This window comes from Panthera tigris, chromosome A3 (assembly GCF_018350195.1).
Source record: "Panthera tigris isolate Pti1 chromosome A3, P.tigris_Pti1_mat1.1, whole genome shotgun sequence".
Lineage (NCBI taxonomy): Eukaryota > Metazoa > Chordata > Mammalia > Carnivora > Felidae > Panthera > Panthera tigris.
This window is the reverse complement of record NC_056662.1, coordinates 44605391-44626765: the sequence shown is the minus strand read 5'-3', so window position 1 is coordinate 44626765 and position 21375 is coordinate 44605391. Positions and strand designations below refer to the sequence as shown.

Sequence of the window (21375 nt, the reverse complement as noted above, 5' to 3'; positions counted from 1 at the left end):
AGGAAAAGTTGATAATCATCCATGGAATTACAACAAGCTCACTGAAGCCCTGGAACTATGCAGGGTCCAGTCACTAGCCATGAATATGGTTACTTCTGCATCTGGAAGAAGTAAACTGACGAAATCTGAGGGCTTACTTTCGAACTATGTAATTCTTTTGTGAATTCAATTACATTATGTCAACTTGTAGCAAAGAAGGAAGAACCAATGAAACAGCTGTAATGAACCCACATGGTTACTGAATACTCTATGTTTGACACATGCTGGATGTAGATCATGGACACAAACCCTCATTGGCCTAAATGTAATGATAAGTAATTGCTAATATTTCCATCATGCTCGGGGCTACATGTGCAATGCCTCAACTTAGATAACCCCCATCTTATGAAGGACAGGGTCATATTCAGTGACAGGTATAGAAACTGCATCTTAGAAGTAGATTAAGGTAGCCAAAGCCCATAGTTAATTAACTCATTCACAGAGTGAGGATGTGAATTCAGTCTCCAGAGACTGAATCTGTATCCACTGCCTTGAACTAAACCTTTAACAAATTGGTATCATACAAGAATCTTGTTTCCTCAACCGCTTACTTTTCTTGGTGTTACCAATCTATTGCAAGTGACCAATTTGCCAGATACCAGCCTAATACTGTGGGCTGTTTGGTGAAATCAAGAGGTTGAAAGAAAGAGAAATTGGGAATCAGAAAGCCTGATGTGTCACTGGCCACATCACCAGCCACGTCACTGGCCGTGGTGGGGAGTACAAGAAGCCTGGACTTCGGGTAGTCTCACCTGAGTTGTTCTCCATGACAGTGTAAATAAGCTTGCAGACCCTCAACAGCAGCATGACTTTCTTTTCCGGCGAATACATCTTCTGCATAGTCATGAATTTGACTTTGATTTTCTCCACATCCACGAAATCAGGGGTTGGGGCGAACACCCCCAGCTCCTGTGGGTTCCTCTGCCGCACAAGCTGCAGATTCTCCTTGAGCTGTTTCCATGAGCCGTCGGCCATATGGAAGTCCCTCAGCATGGCCTCCACATGCCCCTTCAGGGGCTTTAAGATGCACTTGTGCATGGCTTTTTCCAGCACCACATCTGCCAAAGAAAGTGCAGCTACTGTAACCATTGTCTGAAGGAAGAAGAAATGCAAGGTCTGCTTTCTCGGAATGGACACCTGGAACTCTGCATTGGTTATAGGGCAGACAAGTTATAACTTCATACCTGCCCACCAACAAAGCTTAGCAGTGCTACTGCCCCCCACACTCCAACGTGTTTTCTGTAAAGCCAGGGAAAGTGAATCTTCCCTAATAAAGTCTTACAGTTCCTTTTGCAGACAGTCAATACAACAAAACATATTTGTTTTAACCACTTTTACACTCCTCCTCCATGAGCACAGGTGAATATTCAAGAAGACATTCTTTTGACCCAGTCCTCCACTGATAATCCAGTTGACAGGTTAGTAAATATGTTATTTTAAAGGACAGATTTGTTAATAGGGAAGGTTCAAGGGGCGCTTGAGTGGCTCAGTTGGTTGAGAGTCTGACTCTTGATTTTGGCTCAGGTCATGATCCCAGGATCATGGGATCGAGCCCCACATCAGGCTCCATGCTGAACATGGAACCTGCTTAAGATTCTCTCTCGTTCCCTCTGTCCCTCTCCCCCACTTGCTCTCTCTCGCAAATAAAAATAAAATAAAATAAAAATACAATACAATACAATACAATAAAAGGAAAGATTCAAGATTTCTCAAAATATTTCCTGAGGAAATAAATTCACCTAAATACATGTGTAATCTTAGATTGAATTCTGGACCAAAAATTCTTTAAATTATTTTCAGTGTTTATCTTTATTTTTGAGACAGAGAGAGACAGAGCATGAGCGGGGGAGAGGCAGGGAGACACAGAATCACAAGTAGGCTCCAGGCTCTGAGCTGTCAGCACAGAGCCCGACTCGGGGCTCTAACTCGTCAACTGCAAGAATCATGACCAGAGCCGAAGTCGGACACTCAGCCGACTGAGCTACCCAGGCGCCCCTGGACCAAAAATTCTTTGTCTGCTACAAAGAGCATTGGTGGGACACCAGATGAGATCTGAATAAAATCTGCAGGTTAGGTAATACTGTGAACACTCAATCTGTGTTAATTTTACTGTATTTTTGTAACAAGATGTCTCTGCTTTTAGGAAATATGCACTGAGCATTCAGGGGTAAAGGGACACCATGTCTGCAACTAACTCTGAAATGGTTCAGCGGGGGAAGGGAGGGTGTATGTGTGTGTCTGCATGTGCGTGTAAGCAGAGAAAGGAGAGCAAACATGTGACAAGGGGCTAACGTGCAGGGTATTAGAGTAAAGGGTAGACATGATTTCTTTGCATTATTTTTGCAACTTTTCTGTATGTCTGACATGATTTCAAAATAAAAATTTTAAAAACGCTGAAATGTGTTTCTGGTCAGAGTTTGGAAATACCATTAGGTGTGGAAGGCGTTATTTTCCCCCTCTTTGAATGGTTGCCCAATGAAGTCGCTTTCTTGGCTGACAGTAAAATGACCATAAATCTGGAGATCCAGCCTAAAGATGATTTATACAGTAATAATCTCTCTGCTTTTGCAACATCAGTTTTCCAATCTCAAATGTTTGTACATTTTCATCAAAGCCACCTGGGTAGCCAGACTTCATTTATGAGACTTTAAGGTGATTCCATTTTGGAAGCCCAATTTCCTTATGAAATTGGAAACCATTATCTCTCTGGCGTTGGGGATTCCTGACACTGGATCAAATCACACTGCATCCAAATTATCACCTATTATTAGAAATCTAGGCCGGATGCACAAACACCAAAAACAATTTTCCCATACAGAATTAGAGCTCATGATAAAGTTAATGAGCTGCTTCCCTAGCCCAAGTTTGTTGTTGTTGTTGTTCCTCCAAGTCGATATCCTATCCAGGAGATCTTTGTTTATTTTATTTTTTTAAGAAGTTTATTTATTTTGAGAGAGAGAGAGAGAGAGAGAGCACAAGCAGGGGAGGGACAGAGAGAGGGAGAGAGAATCTCAAACAGGCTCCGCACTGTCAGTGCACAGCCTGATGTGGGGCTCAAACTCACAAACTGTGAGATCATGACCTGACCTCAGATCAAGAGTCGGATGCTTAGCCAACTGCACCACCCAGGCACCCCAGGAGATCTTTGTTTAAATGTAGAGCTTTATATATCTATAGGAATCAAGATTGAAACAAAAGAGTTTATAAAGTAAGAAGAAAAACAGAACATTTTCACTTGACATCTGGCATTGAAACAAATTACTTGGTCTTCATTGGCTATTCTGTGTTAATAAACTTGTGTGACCTAATAGCATCTTTGACTTTACCCTAAATGACCATTACGTTGAAAAGCCGATAATAGCAACTGACACCAAGCATTCAGTTGGGCTAGGCTCTAAGTGCTTTATTTTATTAGCTCATCTAATTCTTCCAACAACTCTCTTATTTTTGCATAATACTAATGTTATTTTACAAATGAGGAAGCAGAGATTTGGAGATGTCTAATGGCTTGCTTGAGGCTGCACAACTGTTTTCAACAATCACATTGCTTTCCAAAGTAAATGGCCTCTTAATTCTAAAGTTCAAGGTGTTTTATAAACATTCACCAGTTTAATCCTCTCTGTCTAAAGGTTACACAAGCTCCATTCATGGTTATAAGTGACCACCACTTTGTTAGGATGAGGTCACCAATGGGGGCAGAAGTCCTGCCAATCATTAATTGGGACGGTACATGAATATGGATAGAGGTATGATTCATAATAGCCTCAAACTGGAGACCACCCAAAGGCCCATCCCAACGGAATGGAGACCAGGATATATTCATACAGTGGAATCCAGAAAATGGAATTCAGAAACGGGAGATTTCAGTCCATGAAAAAGAGCACACTGCAGCTCCAGACACAACTGGATGAATCTCATAGATACGATGCTGTGTGAAAGAAGCCAGGCATAAAACAGTATCTCCTTTAACATTTCACTTATATAAAGTTCAAAAGCAGGCACAGTGCATCTATGATGACAGAAGTCAGGATGGCAATTACTCCTAGGAATAAATGAAGCTGTGGGGGGACCCTCTGGGGGAATGGAAATGTTCTGTTTCTGGATCTGGGTGGAGACTACATGTATGAGCTCATACGTGAAAATCTGTTGAGCTGAGCATGTAAGGTTTACACATTTTATGAATGTAAGTTACAGTAACCATGTTTAAGTCAAGCCAATGGAAAACAACTGGAGACCAGCCTGAGATTTTCACCTTGAACCCCAAGGGCAACTTCTAACTTCAGGGTGAGCCTGGTCATCTCTGAGGCAGAGCATTAACATGAATCATCTACACAAGATTCTGTGCTGTTCCTGGGGGACAACAGCAGAAATACCATTACCAGTGAGCTGAGAGGGACCCTTATGCAACTCATCTTTGCCACCAAGGAAGAGACACTGGTCTTTGTGCCACAGACTCCCACCCTTAGGAATAAATGGTGCTGCAGAAATCTTTTGTTAGGAGGCTTGAAACCTGGGATTCATTGCCAAGTGCCCATTCTCTTAAAATCCAAAATGAAAAGATAAAAAAAAAAAATACCGGTGTTAGTTTTTTTTTTTTTAAGTACATTTTTTAGCGGCCATAGTTTAGAAATCAGACTGGTCTCTTTGCATTCTTTTCCAGGACTTTACTCCTAACTCCCACCCTCCTGCAATCCTTAACAAGCATAAAGAATAGAAAAAATAAAGTCAAATGAGACTTGGAACCCACTGGCGTCCAACGGGTAACAGGTTCTGTGCACAAAGCAAGAGGGAAAAATGATTTGGGAAAACAAAAGGAACAGAAAATCTTATAGAATATGGTTAGCTCAAAAATAAAAAAAATTTAAAAAAGGAAAGAACAGATTGGTAACATCTCTCATAAATTACTACTATCTGTTGTTTTCTACTGTCTGTGGTTGTTTAAGATCCAAGAAAACAAAATCTCTTAAACCATAAGAACAAATGATACTATTCTAGATACTTCATATGCACTGATTTTTCAAATGTTCAAACAAACCTCATGGAGGCAGGACTATTATTTGTTCATTTTATATATCAGGAAACAAACCCAAAGAGCTCAGTCCCTCATAGCTAGCAAGAAAGGGAGCCAAGATTTGAACCCAAGGGATCTGGTTATGTCAATTGCATGTATCCACAAGCGAAGAAACGAGCATATAAACAACAATACTAGAGAAATGTTTGAGCTACAATGTTTTGAATATTCAAAACCAATTGTTAGGTGAATGATCAAAACTGGAAGCAAATTTTTTGAAAATATTTATAGACAGATCCTTTCAATTGTTCCCAAAGGTCAGGGCACAAGTGGGAAATGGTAAAGAGAATGGCAGGGGCTTAGATGCTCCTTGCCTTAGGGTGAGCTGATGCAGTCATTTATAGGAAGCATTCAATGTATTGGCCTCTAGTGCTGTGAAGGGATCACTCCTCTATTAGGAATGGAAGACAGAAGCCCTGTCTCTGTTGCTTCACTCTGGCCAACAGCACAGATTCCAGAGAAGGCCAGAGATCAGACAGGGAACCATCACAAGACTGGCTCATGCATCAGCTTGGTTTGAGTACTTTCTGCTTACCCACTGCTGCCTAAGGGGAAGTGAGAGTCTGGGAGGTTAAGGTAAAGTCCAGAGAAGGCACATGTCTTAGAAAGAACACTAGGAACATGAAGCCTGGCAGCCAGCCTGGCTCTATCTTTCTAAGCAACTTTGGCCAAGTTGGTTCACCTCTCTGCCATTGCCTCGAACTTCTGAACTGCCATCCAAATCACTGCCCGTGGGAGGCAAGACGGAACTAGCACCCTGAGTGATGGCCAAAACAAAACAAAATAATAACTGACATTCTCTGGGGGATTCTAACAGTATCCAGAATCTAAACAAAATAGGTTGCAACCTATAGTTAGTTGACAAAGATAGAAGATGAGGTCACATGGCCTCTTGGTTTACTTGGTTTCTAGCATTCTGATTATTTATTTCTTTAAAAGGAAAGTGACAGAAAGAGAAGCTAATGTTTGAAATCTCAAATTGTGAAGTTACACATACATAATTGCCAAAGTGTGCCGAGTTTCCTCTGTGCTGTTCTTATTCCCAGGGGGCTCTATGTGTGTCCCTGCTGTAATGTTAACCCCCATCCCAGCCCCAAGAATCAGGAGCCAGTGACACCCTCATCGTGCAGATGCACAGGTGGCTTAGAAGTCAAATGACTCTCCCAGAGTCGTGGGGACGAAATGCAAGCCTGTCGCTGTTGCCAACAAGCCAGGTGGCACAACGGGCCTCCCTCCATCGAGAACGGCAAGACGAGTTTGATATTTTCTTTATGTGCTAACATATCTTCCTTTGACTGTTTAATTGGATTAAAGATTAGAGCTGACATTGACTGGGTACTGGAGTGTTCCAAGCACTGTTACACACTTCCTATGGATTTAAACAACTGTTTAGCTGAAATGAGTATAGAATCCGTATTTGTTTTAGCTTGGGTTCTCCCAGAAGCCAACCTTGAGACAAGGACTCAAGTATGAGTGGTTCATCTGGGAGGTGAGCCCAGGAAGCACTGGCAGCAGACAAGGGGAATGAGATGGGAGAGGAGGCAGCCAACATTATGTGCTTTATTAGTAATTGTAATCCAGTTATTACTGGGGGCAGCTGGAGCTCCACCAGCTCAACCCTGCTGGACGTCCAAGGCATGGTGTAGAGCAAGCCTCAGGGCTGTCCCACCAGAGGGGAGGCAGCTGGGGTATTTATACACCTGTTCCTATCAGGCTCCTGGACAGCAGAGAGGGAATTAATTTCCCAGTCTTTCCAACTGCCCTGGACAAGGGCTCTGGTGGCATGAGAAAGTGTCAGGCAAAATGTCACAGGCACCAGGAGTTGGAAATCAAACAGGTAAGTGAGTGTCAGTGGGGCAGGCAGAGTGATGTCTGGTTCATGTTACATATGAAGAAACAGAGGCACAGAGATGTTAAGACACATGATCAAGTATGCACAGCTCAGCAGCAGTAGAGCTGGGACTTCAAACCCTATAGTCCAGCCTGAGCATGTGCTCTGAACCACCACATGCCTTCTGCCTTTCGGCTGAGAAATTTATCCATCCTGTCTTAGCAGAGCTGGGATGTGATGCCCCATAGCCACAAGAGAACTTTGCTAATCCTCTGTACAAACTACTCATAAAAAGCAGACCACCTGGTGTCCAAGTGTCTCTTGGGTTACATGTGAAGTCCAAATGAGCCATTTCTACTTTGTGACCTTGAGAGAAGGTGACCTTTCAGGGCCTCAGCTTCCTCATCTGCAAAATGGGATCACTCACAGCCTCCCAGTGGGATTGTTGTGAGGGTAAGGTGAGATCCCACTCGGTGAGCACTTCACATGCACCTGTCACCTCATAAATGGGCAAGAATCATTGGCTCCCTCTTTCCTTTTGAATGTGGCCTTGGAATAGGGACACCAGGTTTAGTGATTCATGCCCATTTGGGTTTGTTTTCTTCTGTGTTAACTGTGGTTTACTTGGTTTGAAATGAGAACCAAAAGTGCTTTGATAAATTAATTGAGAAGCTGCCTGGTTTCCTGTACATCTTTCTCTCTCTTGTGCCTTCTTACTTTTCCTCAGACCCTCCCACCCGTAGGTACAAAGGCAGAAGATCTGAAGCCCCTGGGTTTTCCTGCCCTGAATTTGCTGGTGTTTTGTCACAGCCCCACTGTGTCCCCACCTAACAGCTCAAACTCACAGATAAGCTGAACATCTTGGGCAGTGGTATGTCTTTCAGAGCAAGAGGAAGTGAGAGGTGGAGAGCCCCCACAGCCCCATTTCAGATGAGGAATCATGAGGGATGAAGGGTGGATTCGGTTCATTGCTGACAGGTTCTGGTCTACTAATTGTGAAGGCCTGTGTCACACTGCTGTCCCTACTCTGTGTCTGTCTATCCAGGTCTCTGACATCCTAGCTTGTCACACTGGCCTACAGGTGTTTATGGACAGGTCTGATTCGATTGGTTGGTACTTGGGCTCCAGAGATCGTTAGAGAGTTTGACTCTTACCCTGCTTGGGATGAGTTTTCTAAAATGCTTTTTACCACCTTAAAGACTCAAGCAGCTTCCGTGGGAGCGCCCCTGCTTTGCCCTCCCTTCTTCGTTCCATGTTCTCACTGAAGACAACAGTACTGCAGCCCTCTGTGCCTCTGTGCCTCTCCACATGCTGTTCCCTGTGGCCGGTGGGCTCCTCGCCTTTCCCAACATGGATGGATTCCCATGCAGCCTTGCCTGTCCACCTCCTCCCCACACCCTGGGTCCTTGGAGTTCTCTGTTGCCTCTACTGTGGCATAGAGCAAACTAGACCTCTCTCCTGTGAACACCAGACCTGACGGTTGGTTGTCAGGTGAGCCAGCTGCAGTCCCTAGCTAGAGGCCCACAGGTAGCAGGTGCTCCAAAAGTGACTTCTGAATTGAATTGAATTCACTGAATTGAACTGAATTCACCCTTCCTTTGGGTGGCTACATGAAAATTATGCTTCTTTTCTCCTTACCCCTGCAGAATATAGGAAGCATGACTCTGGCAAAGAAGCCATCCCCCAGGTGTGGGGCAGCCAGCCCCATCCCTGCAGGGGTCTCCTGTTGCCCTGCAGGGGTGTTCTCTAATCTGGGTTTGCTTTACATATGTGAGCAATGCATGCTTCAGCCCATAAACAATAAATAATAAAGGATGTTTTATCATTTTCAGGAAGGTCCCCCCAGCCCAGCAGAGATGGCACCAAAATAAAGATGGCAAGCTCTGGGGTGGTGATTCACTTAGGTTTTTGTTCATTTTTAAAAAAAAAAAATTTTTTTCTTTATTTATTCTTGAGAGAGAGACAGGGTGTGAGCAGGGGAGGAGCATAGAGAGAAGGAGACACAGAATTCGAAGCAGGCTCCAGGCTCTGAGCTGTCAGCACAGAGACGGATGTGGGGTTGAAACTCACGAACCACGAGATCATGACCTGAGCCGAAGTTGGGCGCTCAACCGACTGAGCCACCCAGGTGCCCCAGGTGTTTGTTCATTTTGATGGGCTTGAAGGAAAGGCATTATGCAAAAGTATAGGTAATGGTTTATGCATAGAATCTGTCCGACTGATTTCGGTACCTTCTAGTAAAGGGCCAGCAAAAACAAAAGCAGTGGAGAAGAGCCCAATCTTCCTTACTAAAAAATTCTAAATAATTGATGCAGCTCCTCTGGCCTTGGGGAGGTAGAGCTGAATTCTAACCTCATCCCTTGGGTGTGGACAGTGCTTAGTGTCCTGCTCCTGCAGAATAGAGTATGGAGGGAAGGGGAAGGGCTTGCACTTAATTTTACAGAGCAGAACTTGATCTAGGGTAAGTCTTGTGGAAAGCAGGCACCCCTTGGTAGGGTGACTTCACCACTGTGGTCTTCTTCTCTCCTCATAAAATGGCCCCAAAAGGCAGTGTTGCCACCCTGGGTGGTGTGAAAAGCTCTCCAGATGAGTTGGTTCACTCCCACTTGTACCCCTGCTTGACCTTGCTAAGCTTTTGTTTCCTCATCTCTAAAAATGAGGTTAATAAATGGGACCCCAAGGCATTAAGGGGAATTAAGGGGAATCTCTGCATAAAAGTGCTCCATAAACCCTCAAGAACCACACACCAGCGAGGGATTAGGGGGACTTTCACTTGCTTCTATTAAAAACACAGTATGCATTTAACACATACTCTTGGATTTGACAAAAGGAGGCAGGCTATGAGTTCTGGTTTCTAAAAAGAAGCCCCAGGGCTTGGACGGTAAGTAAGAGTCTCCAAAGTGGACACCGTCCTCTGAGAGGTAAGGTGGAGCGTGCTACTGTACTGGCCTGTTCCCTGTAGACAGACTGGGTAAGCGAGGCTAGCCTGGGGGTGGGTCCCCGGATGGTGAGGGCTCAGTCTACATAGTAAGACAGCCAATCAGGGCATGCTGTTGGTGGGAGTGGAGTAGTGGAAGACATGTCCAAGCCTCAAAGATTCTGATGCCTCCATTTCAATCAATGTAGCCTCTCAAGTGTCCCCTTGTTCATGCACTCAATTACTGTAAGATTCTTTTGCCTGGTGATGTTTCCTGCCTGGGAAGTACTGATCTCTCTCTGGAAGATTCTCAGGACATAGTCAGAAAACACTCCAGCACAGATATCTCCATGAACCTTATTTTGTGATGCCATCTCAGTTCCCATGTTGCTAACGGTGGGAATTACGGAGCTATCAGTACCCCTGCACAGAGTATTATGGAGTTGGAGACTCCTGACACAGATCCTTAACTCCAGAGTTGTGACCCTTCTCTTAGTTGATATAATTAACCCAATTTTCGATGCCCTAAGGTAAAAAATGTACAACAAAATATGCCCCATGGAAAAAAGAGGTACTTCCTGCTGGGGTCTTACATTTAAACTAATTTTCAAAACTAATATATTCTTTTTACATGTTGTAAGAGGTCAACCTTTCTCCTTTCTCTCTACCCTTTGCTAACTGTGCAAGGACATTCACTCCATGCAGGAGATATGGTCACATGGTCTAGATCAGAAGTCAGACTTGAGGTTCTAATCAACTTGGCACCAATATGCCACTCTGGCGACTCTTCAACCGAAAAAGAGGGGCACCTGGGTGGCGCTGTCAGCTGAGCATCTGGTTCTTGATTTTGACTCAGGTCATGATCCCAGGGTCGTGGAATTGAGCATCGCGTCTGGCTCCATGATAAGGGGGGAGCCTGCTTAGGATTCTCTCTCTCTTCCTTTGCCCCTCTCCCTCACTTGTGCTTTCCCTCTCTAAAATAAAAGCATAAGAATTAAAATTAAAAAATTAAAAAGAGCAGATAATAACTCAAGGGCTTGAACCAAACTGTGAATTAAAAATTAAAAACACAAGAGGCACCTGGGTAGCTCAGTTGGTTAAGCATCCAACTCTTGGTTTCAGCTCAGGTCATGACCTCATGGTTCATGAGTTCAAGTCTCACATCAGGCTCTGCACTGACAGTGTGGAGCCTGCTTGGGATTCTCTCTCTCTCTCTCTCTCTCTCTCTCTCTCTCTCTCACTCTCTCTCTCTCTCTGCCCCTCCCCACTATCTCTGTCTCTCTCAAAATAAATAAAATAAAAATTAAAAAACAAATCACACTAGATATTGAAGCTTGAGACAGATTCATGAAGCAAAGTAGTTGTAATTGTTTAACTCCTAGAGAGTTACTTCAAACCCCCTTTCTTATTCTGCTATGCTCACTTTTCAGTATTGTTTCTCTATTAAAAAAAATCACATGAATATAAATTGAATTTAAAGATACTTTTTCTTCAAACAATTAAAATGCTCTTTAGAGAAAATACATGTTTTACTATATAGCAATTAAATAAAGCATAAGCATTATTGTCCTGTTTGTTTTTTTTTTTTTTTTTTTTGTTATTGACTTAGGAATACAAACACCTGGGGTGTTTTTGTTGTTGACAGTTGGTGGTGGATTGTTTGAATGAAATAACAAATTTGGGATTACTGAGATTTTTGGAGTTGGACAAACTTTGTTTTTCTTGACACAAAACTTGAAAACAGAGGGCTTTCCCAAGATTAACATCAAATCAGATATAAAAGTTCTTTTACTTGAATAAAATCAAAATGCTAACCACAAAAATGCAACAAGTTCTGCAGAGTGGAGATTTCACGATCAGAAATTCTGAACTAATCTCTCCCATTGGTTGAAAACGACTGAAGCAAGAGTGGTACCATGTGGGAGCTCACCAATGAGGAACACATGTTGGAGTAATGAGTAATGTCATACCCTATCTACACTTGACACACCAGTAATGAGTATATCTCACTGTCAATGAAGTTACTGATCCCAGGGCTTTCTAGTAAGACCTGAAACTATGTGCACTTTTTGTTAAAGCATCTGTTTGTCCTTTCATGTACCGCTTTGTGGGGGTGGGGGAGTGAGGGTGAGTGGAGAGCTATCCAGAAGGGAAACCATATGTGGCCCTGGAATGAACAGAGACCTGACTTCCCTGGGAGCCCACCACATCTCCCCCTCATTGTCTTCGTTCTCCAACCAGGAGAGCAAAGCTGATGTCAATCAACCAATATTTATCCAAGAACCTCTAAAAGTCAGGGCTTTTGGGTGAGAGAACTTTAAAGAGTAGTCTAAACAGGATGCAACTTTTCCATAATAGGACACAAGCATTTAGAGTGGCAGGTTGTGTGTGTGTGTGTGTGTGTGTGTGTGTGTGTGTGTGTGTGTTTTGAGACTGACTTATTTATTATTTTATCCTTATCTAGAAAGTGCTGACTTAAAGGGTTGGGACAAGAATATATGGATAAAGTGGCACTGGGTGAGAGCTACTTAGTGTCTTCCTTGGCTTTTCTCTAGGCAACTGAAGAACCACTCTCTGAAGAAGACAGATTAGCAACATCTCCATATACTACGTGTATACACGCATGCATTCGTATGGTCATTTTTCACATATGAACGACAGCTCTAATTCTACATGGGTTAAGCCAGTGAAATGCCTCCTCCAGCTTCCTTGATTCTGGGATGGTCATTCTGTAAATGCAGGTTTTAAATGTAAATTCTCACCTCCTAGTATAGAGCTATCATCTTCAGAAGTTGTGGGAAAGGAGGACAGGACCAGACTGGCATTCTTGAAAAGCCTTAGGAGTGTTAGTAGACACCTGTTCAGAACAATCTTGAGGCTTGGTATTCCAGAGATGGCATTCAAAGTGAATCCATGAATACATTAAAAGTGAATTACTTCCCTCCAGAAAGTGAGATATGGTGGGAATAAGCAAACAATGGAGGAAAGATCTGGGTTGAATCCAAGCTACCCTACTTACCAGCAGTCACTACAAGTCACTTTTTACATCATGGCCTCTGCTCTTGAATTTGCAAAACATGAACAATATCTACATAAATGTACCAACCTTGATTTGGTTACAAGGCTCAAAGGAGTGATTATAGTAAACCAATGAGCACTTCATTTATGACTATGTAAAACAGACAATTAGATAAGTCCACTTTTTTGTCAGAGTCCTAAACTAGTAACTTACACATTTAAAGGGATCAGTTTTCTGATCCTTAGGGTCACCGCTTTCTCTGCATTTGAACTAGTGTTGAGTTTCTCAGGTTAACCTCTGCTCTGGTTTACCTTTCTCTTAATTTTAAAAGGCCAACAACACATTTATTGTACTTTCAAAACTGAATGATGCTTTCATTGGGGAAGCAACATGTGATGAAGTTCCTGCTTTAATGCAAAAGTTTAAAAAACCAAAACAAACAAGCCAATAAAAAAGTGGGGCAATGCTTAGTTGGCCACACCCACACCTCCATACAAAATTTTAGTCTGAGCTGCCTCAACAAAGGGCTAGCCTACTCTTCCAAATGCCGCACCTGCTGGTTACTAGCTGGTGTGGCCCCTGGGACAAAGGGCTCCCCCTGGCAAAGTCCTGCATTCTCCACTCCACAGGGGATGCTGGTGCCTGTTTCACCAGGGCGAGGTCAGGACACGCTTACATCACTTGGACAGAATCCTGGCTCCTATTAGAGCTTCCATAGATGTCAACATCCCTTCTTGTCATGACTTTAGATTTTAAATTAAAAGCTGCATCCGTCCAGAGCAGCAAAGCGTATGTTTGTTTTTGAAGAAAATGAACGCTTGTGCTCTGGGAGCAAATATCATATCCGAACTTCACTTCAAAAGAAGCCACTGGGGACCAGTACTTTGGTTGGTGCTTACAATCTCAGCAGGGAAGGAAAGAGAGGAAGGGAAGGAAGGGATGGCCCTTGTTCCCTGGGGAGCCTTGTCTCTGTGGGCTGGTTGGCGCTGGGGCCACATAACTCAGGGCTGACATCAGCGCCTGCCTGGCTCCCCCCACTGGACACCCCCCAGAGGAAGCTTCTCATGAAGGTTCAGAGTCCCTGTTAATATTGCATCTGAACTGGTCTCCCCTGAGAGGTGGGCTCTGGTAGGATGGGACAGGATGGCCTGGGTGGCTATTCTGCCTTCCCCTAGAAACCTTTTTCAGTTCCAAGCACACCACAAGGGCACATTCCTTCCAGCCTCTCTCCTCAGCAACACCCAGCTCTAACCCCGCCCCATCAACCAGGCTCAAACCCCGAGAAAACAAACAAGGCTTTGATTCCTTTGTGAGAAAATCAAAGAGCTGCTGAAACTCACTTAAAGGAGAAAGAGACAGAGACAGAGACAGAGACAGAGAGAGAGTCCACTCTCTACCACATACTGTTTACTACTTTCAACAAACAGACCCAATCAGAAAGAAGAAATCTGGGTTTAGCTTTATGAACTGCCTGGAAATAATTTGGTAGCTCTTTCGGCTGTGGCTGCCCAGTGAATGAGCCACACTGAAATTAGCCCTTTAGAAAGAATCTTCTGAAATTAAAAAAGAAAAAAAAAAAAATCCTTGCAACACTCTTACCCTGGAAAAAAGATGTCCTTGCCAAATTCAAATTTTTCTTGGCCAAAGTAACTATTAACAATTCAGCCCTTCGATGAGGTTATAAAGAAAATATTTCCCCTTGACTTCGGAGAAAACACCTTTCATGTGACCTCCAAATATGTTACTTATTTGAAAGGTACACAAACTTGTCTTTTTTTTTTTTTTTTAAGTTACTCCCAAACCGTGCCACTTAAGGAATTCGCTGGCATCAGAAGCCAGCAAGGCGGTTACCCTTTTGGGAGAAGGGTGACAGGGTGGTGGTCCCAGGGGGGCTTCTGGTTGTGGGTTCTGTCGTGCTTACTGAGCTCTCACTTGTCACAAGGTGTGTTCACTGTGGACACTCCTCCAGCTGCACACCCGTGATGTCTGCACTCTTCTGAACATACACTGTACCTCAATGAAAAGTGTACTTCCCAAACAAAGCAGAAGAAAACACTCTCTCAGAAGACAGCACACATACCTTTCCAGGCATGCACTGCCTGCAGAGATGCCCTTTCAGGAAACACTCAGCACACACAGCACAAGACCAGGTGGGCAATCGGACCCTCGGAAGGCAAATTCTACCCCTGAGCAGAACTGCTCTGAGGTTCCCATCAGGGGCTCCTTGAAAACTAGCCCGGCAGGTAAGCAGGCAGGTAGCAGGAGTCAGGTATAAGGTGAGGTCTGCTTTGAGAAGCTCAGGTCCCATTCAAATGGGTGGAGGGGGTGGAGTGTGTTGTTTTGAACTCCAGAGAAAACTTCATCCAAGATCACTGCCATCGGACACAGTGTCCTGTGAGGTTACAGTAGTTTTTATGTTTAAAAAGGAAAAAAAAGGCAAAGTGGGGACTTACCGATTTGGTCTTCGGGGATCAGCGACTCGATGGGGGGGTCCAGCTCTGAGCTCTGAGACAGATAGTTCTTCACCTGGGTCATGAACTGCCGGATGGTCTGCAGCATGTCCGTGCTGGACACGTGGCACTCCTTGTTCTCCTGCAGAAAGCTCACGTAGTCCTGCACCAGGCAGCCGAAATAGGTGCACTTGTCCCGGGACAGCTCGGCGATCCTCCTGACCATGCGCTTCTCGGGGGTCATGAAGGAGCTGAACACCCCACTCATCTTGCGCAGCTGGGACTTGACGAGCTTGGGCAGCACGAAGGAGCTGTTCCTCTTCTTTTTGGACTTGACAGGGGGGGCCATGGTCTCCTGGTCACTCTCCTCTTCGCAGTCTTCCAGGCTGCTGTTGGTGTCCGCCTCGTAGCCAAACAGGGGCATGCTGCGGTCGAACTCCAGCGAGTCGGAGGAGGAAGTGGAAATGCTCATGTCGCTCAGCCTCTGTCTGCCTCCATGCCACGGGGGCCGTGATTCAGGGCCGGCGGCCCTTGTGCAATCCTCCGGAGGCTCCGCAGGCGGGGCCCCACCTGGCCCGCCAGCTGTGCCCGGCCCCGGCTCCTCCGGCTCCTGCTCCTGGCCGGGACGAGGCCGGCCGCCGGTCAAGGTCTTTGCGCTGCCTTCTGCCTCTAGAAAAGAAGCCTGCTTCTTCAGCCGGGGTGGAGGGATGGGGGTTGGTTTCGTTCCAAGCAGAGCTACGTTCCCATGTTTGTTATGGTTGACTGTTTCTGGCATGCTCGCCTGGGTTTCAGTCCTGGACAGCTGAGGGCTTGTGTGGAGACTATTAATAGCGGGTGGCGGGGGCCTGGGTGGGGGGGACCGAGGCCTCTCGGTGCCATTCGCGTTGGGAGTCCTTGTGCAGGGCCGTTTCAGGCCTCCACTGAGGTCCTGGCTGTGCACTTTCAAGAAAAGAGGATTAATAAAACACAGGGCTCCGTTGGTCTGGCTGCACTCCAGCTCCGAAGGCGTCCTGGTTTTTATAGAATGCACTCCATTTATAAGGCAGAGCTGACGAGAGGCAGGACAAACACCGTCTGAGGAGAGAGGCCTATGGGGAGGTGGAGGGTTTGGGGGTTTGTTGTCAGCTGGAGAGCTCCAAAAATCTGAAAGTCATTATCAGTGAACACAAGAATGTAAATACAGTACTCTTGGGCCATTCCTTCACAAATTAAAAAAAGCACACTTGCATGACAACACATGTCTTTCAAGGGGGAGGTGCCACACTTGAGTGTTTTTTTTTTTCTTTTTCTTTTTTGCTTGGACTGCATTCCCTTTACTGGAAAGGGTGGAAATGCTGCCAGGCCCAGCTGTGGGCTCACAGGAAGGCTCAAGGGGCTTTTCACCTTCAAAGCCCTTGAGAAATGGCTTGGCCAACATACAGAGCCAGCCCAGCCTTTGCACAGGTAAGGAAAGAAAGCATTGGAATTGTTACAGTGTAAGCCTGGAAAGGACCACGGGGCTCCCGGACACGCTTAACAAAAACTGAGTCTCCTCGCAAAGCAAGCCACCCTTCCCAATCTACTTCTCCTGGAGGTGCCCTCCGTGGAGGACCTGGCAGTTCCCCTTTAATGGGCAGGACCAGCAGCTGGGCCTGGGGGATGTTACACAATCTGCTTAGGGTTTTACACGTTCAGCATTAAAACCCCAAACAGAGGAAAAATACACTCATGGAACCCATCAGCAGAAAAAAAAGGACAGCAGGCCGATGCAAATGCTAAGTGCAAGTTCAACCGTTTATCTTAGCGGTTAGCTGCCCGTACTCTGCAAATCCTAGCCCTTCTCACCGTGGCTTACACACCCAACACTCTTTGGCATAGCACACATGGCTTACTGCATCTGACTGTATGGCCCATGTCGCCTACACACGGGGCTCAGTTTTCCGCACGAATCCAGGGAGGCAGTGGTGGTGATAAATGTTATCTGCTGCTAATTTCCATTTGGAACAGGTTTATTCTCTCTCTATAGCTCTGCCCTGTGGTGTTTGCCTAAAATGTATTTTTTTTCCCTATGGGCCCAGAATGGCTGATCATGGCGGACAGCGAGAAGGCTGACGTTGGGAGCCCTTGCCCTGCCCTCTCTGTTATAAACATGCTTGATATTGTGGCCCAGTGACCTGCCCTTCCTCTCCTCTTTGCTCTGTGTCGTCCAGCGCAAGAGCCAATGGTCACCTGTGGCTAGTGAGCCAACGCGACAGAGGGCTTCAATTTTAAATCACGTCAGTCCATTTAAGTTTAAAAACAGACATGCAATTCAATCACTGGAAAACTGTTCAATCGTTTTGGAACTTGGGTATGTGAATGCAGTTTCTCAACTATAAATTTAATCAGTTCTAAATACAGATTGTGTGTTTCTGATGAAATTTTAATGCCCCAAAAGAGATAAGGATAACACAGGCTGGATTCAAACATTTAGTATGAAAAAAAGGAATGCAAAATATCTCATTAATACTTGTAAAATATATTGATTCTATGTTGAAGTAACATTTCATATATATTACATTAAAATAAATCATAAAAATTAATTTTCACCTGTGTCTTTTTCATTGTCTTTAACAGAGCTACTAGAAAATTTTAAATTACTCATTGGCTCACCTTATATGCAGTTCTATTGCCCAGTTTGGGTCTTGGTGGAATGGTTTCCACCACCTTTGGGTCCTTCTTAGGCTTCTACTGACACCACCGGTAGACTTTATAAGGCATAGTACACTTAGCTTCCACATGGACTATAAACCTGGGTAGTGGGGGAGGGCAGCTATGGACATTATTAACCTTTGACCCCTCAGTGTGGAGCCTGGCCTGCCACATAGCAGATCCTCCAGAAACATTTGTTGGAAGAACAAATAAATGAGGCACAGAGTTTTACAAAGTGCTGTCTCTTCCCAAAATGAATAATGTATACATTGGCCGTTATGAATTGAGTATATATTAATTGGACATCATTTGCTTCTATGGTCAGTGGCCATGGAACAAGGTGTTCTTAAATTTGTCTGTGCAGGAAGCTGACCAGGATACTTCAGTCCTTCAGGCCTGCCACAGAGTATACACTGCACACTGACCACAGCACCAGGAGTTAAGTGGGTGGAGGTCACCAGCGAAAACTGACACCTGGTACAGGTCTTCAAGAGGCTTACAGTCTAGCTGGTTATATTAACTGAAATTCGGGAAAAGTTTTAAACTCTCTCCAAAAGGTGTGTGAAACACCATTGCAAGAGATGGCATAACTTTTCAGAAGGGACACATCAGACAGGCCTCAGACACGTGTAGCAATTCTTTCAAAAGAATCTAAGTTTGAGAAGGGAATCTGAATCTCCCTCCAGGCTCCTCATAGGCTCCAGGAGTCCCAGGAGTTGCATTTCGGAATCTCAAATTTCCATTCAAATATTATGGCCTGGTTGTCAATCTTTTGGAAGACTGAAGCCCTAAAATCTTAAGAGAATTTCCCCTCCCAATCTAGGGGGGAAACTTTTTTTTTTTTTTTTTTTTTGGCAAAAGTTAAACCCACACAAATTCCTCATGGCAATGGGACGAGGAAGTGAAACTGGGTGAACTGTACATCCTGATCCATCATCAACCACTGTCCAGAAGCACGGTATTGTGTTCAGGGGCATTGGCAAAGGGGCAGGAGAGGGAAGCAAATGTCCAGCTGGCCAGGGCAAGGATGCATGGCAGGATAAGGGACATGGCCCAGAACACCAGGACCAAAATTGAACAAGAGAGGAAGTGAGACAGATGTTAGTCTAGATGTCTGCACGGTCAAATTCCTCAAAGCACAGACGTGCCATCAATGCCCGTGTGTTTCTCCGGAACAAAACTCATGCACGTGAGATGTACTGTGCTATTTCCTTTTCTGTCAAGCACAGCCTTTCCCCAGCAAGATGCCACAGAAAGGAAAGACATGACCCATTAGAGAAGTTTATGTTCCATTAGGACCGGGACACTTAGGGTAGCTGAAACTCATTGATGGGAGCTGCTGGGGAGGTGTGGGGGTTACCCAGATAAACTGAGCGCTCCCCTCTGAGAGTCAGTAAAATGTCTGACTTAGAAAAAAGAATCTCAGCAGGTGTGATTCAGGGCCAAGTTTTGCCATGGAGATAGGGATTATTTTTCAACAATGTATCATCAGCCAGCCTAACACTGACTCTGTTCCATAGATTCATTCCAAGAGAGACCTGGGCAGGGGGACCCACTTACTTAGTCCCAGTTGGGCTAGTTCTTCAAGTTGAGCCTCCGTCTTGGCTGTTGAAATGGCGTAAGGCAACTTCAAGGTGAACGGCAAAACGTCCCTGGTTTTTCAAAAAGAGAGTATTTGTAATTACATGTCTGCTTTCTATATCTAGCATGTCCATCCTAGAGATGTTTTGGCTTAGACTGAAACGTCCTAAGTAGACGCTACATCATACCTCATACCTAACCAGAACTTGTCTTTACTGGTGACAGGACTGCAAGATGACTATTCTTTCCTGTAGTAACACAGTCAGGACAGGCTGAGAGATAAGGCTGCCTGGCTTCAGTATCTGTAGTGAGGACCAAATTTCCTTCCTGGGTGGCTGTTATGTATCTAGTGTTAATATCAGAATCGCTACACTGGTGGATCTTACATATATACATGTAAAACATTATACACTAACTTGTTACATGTTCTGAAAACTGGGCCCCAATTCATTGGGCAGGAATGTGTCATCCTAAACCATGATTTATTATTCCAAGTCCTTACACAGGGCAGGTTTTCAACCACCATCTGTTGGTTTTACTTTGACATTTTCTTTTTTTTTTTTTTTAATTTTTTTTTAAACGTTTATTTATTTTTGAGACAGAGAGAGACAGAGCATGAACAGGGGAGGGGCAGAGAGAGAGGGAGACACAGAATCCGAAACAGTCTCCAGGCTCTGAGCGGTCAGCACAGAGCCTGACGCGGGGCTCGAACTCACTGACCGTGAGATCATGACCTGAGCCGAAGTCGGACGCTCAACCGACCGAGCCACCCAGGCGCCCCTACTTTGACATTTTCTAGCTAGAGTCCATGCAACCTGCTTTCTGTGCTGAAGACAAAACTTCCTCTTGTGTTTTAAGGTAGTGCTTCCCTATCTGTAACGTGCACATGTGAATCCCTCGGAGTCTCGTTTGACTGCACACTCTGATTCAGGAGGTCTGGGTGAGGCCAGAAGTTCGGCTTTTCCGCCATGCTCCCAGGCGATGTTGCTGCTGCTGCCCCTGCACCAAGCGCTGAGTAGGGAAGCAAATCTAAAGGACTTCATGGAACAACCCTGCCCTCAAGCAGCACGGCACCGTGTGTAGACCAGCAAACACACGCATCCAACATCACAGACTAACAGGCCCAACAGGAAGGAGCTGAAAGAACTTTCCAGGCCCTGGGAGAGGGTCTGGCATGCATGAAGAATAGCAAGGAGGCCATGATGCCTAGGGTGGAGTAAGTGAGGGACAAAACCTAGAGCTTCTGCCTGTATTTTGTCTACTCAAGATGTTGTGAAAATCTCCATTGAAGAGAATAACTATCTCAAACAACTAGTTGTTTACCATAAGATTAGGCAACATTCTAACTGAATCAGATTAAATCTGGATGACTTGAGAATTTTGGAAACCCCTGAAGCTGTTGACAATGAATAACAAATTAGTAAGGTCAATGAAAAGAGCAAAATATGAATAGAATGTGATTCTTGGCATGGGCTGTAATATACTGCTCACATAAATACTAGTAATTGGCAGTCAGGATGCTACTCTTTCCCGAGGTGTCAAGGATGGGTCACCCCCTGCTTCCAAGGACCCTATCGTCTGCCTCCAAATGTTGCGAGTACCTTCTTCTACTTGTTCACTTGCATCTGTCGTGGATGAAGCAGGCGGAGCCTCAGGGGATGGCAGTGTTGGTTATAGCTGCTGCCTGACCCCGGAGAGGTGATGACTCAGATTATAATCTTAAATGAAGATTAATGGGAAGCAGAACTTTGTAATGTCAAAGCAGCATATAAATATATGTTTCTACGGCTATACAAA

The 21375-nt window shown here is 44.8% G+C and overlaps 1 protein-coding gene across 7 annotated transcripts in view; it reads right to left on the bottom strand.

Annotated features, from left to right (window-relative positions):
- Positions 1-21375, bottom strand: part of RIN2 (Ras and Rab interactor 2) — a 222022-nt gene that overhangs the window by 11252 nt on the left and 189395 nt on the right. For all 7 annotated transcript variants that reach the window (XM_042980975.1, XM_042980974.1, XM_015544014.2 and 4 more), the window contains 3 exons: positions 19558-19649; positions 15331-16470; positions 792-1097 (listed from right to left, as the gene is read on the bottom strand). In XM_042980975.1, coding sequence (XP_042836909.1) covers positions 792-1097; positions 15331-16470; positions 19558-19649 — 1538 coding nt within the window. The remainder of the gene's footprint in view (positions 1-791; positions 1098-15330; positions 16471-19557; positions 19650-21375) is intronic.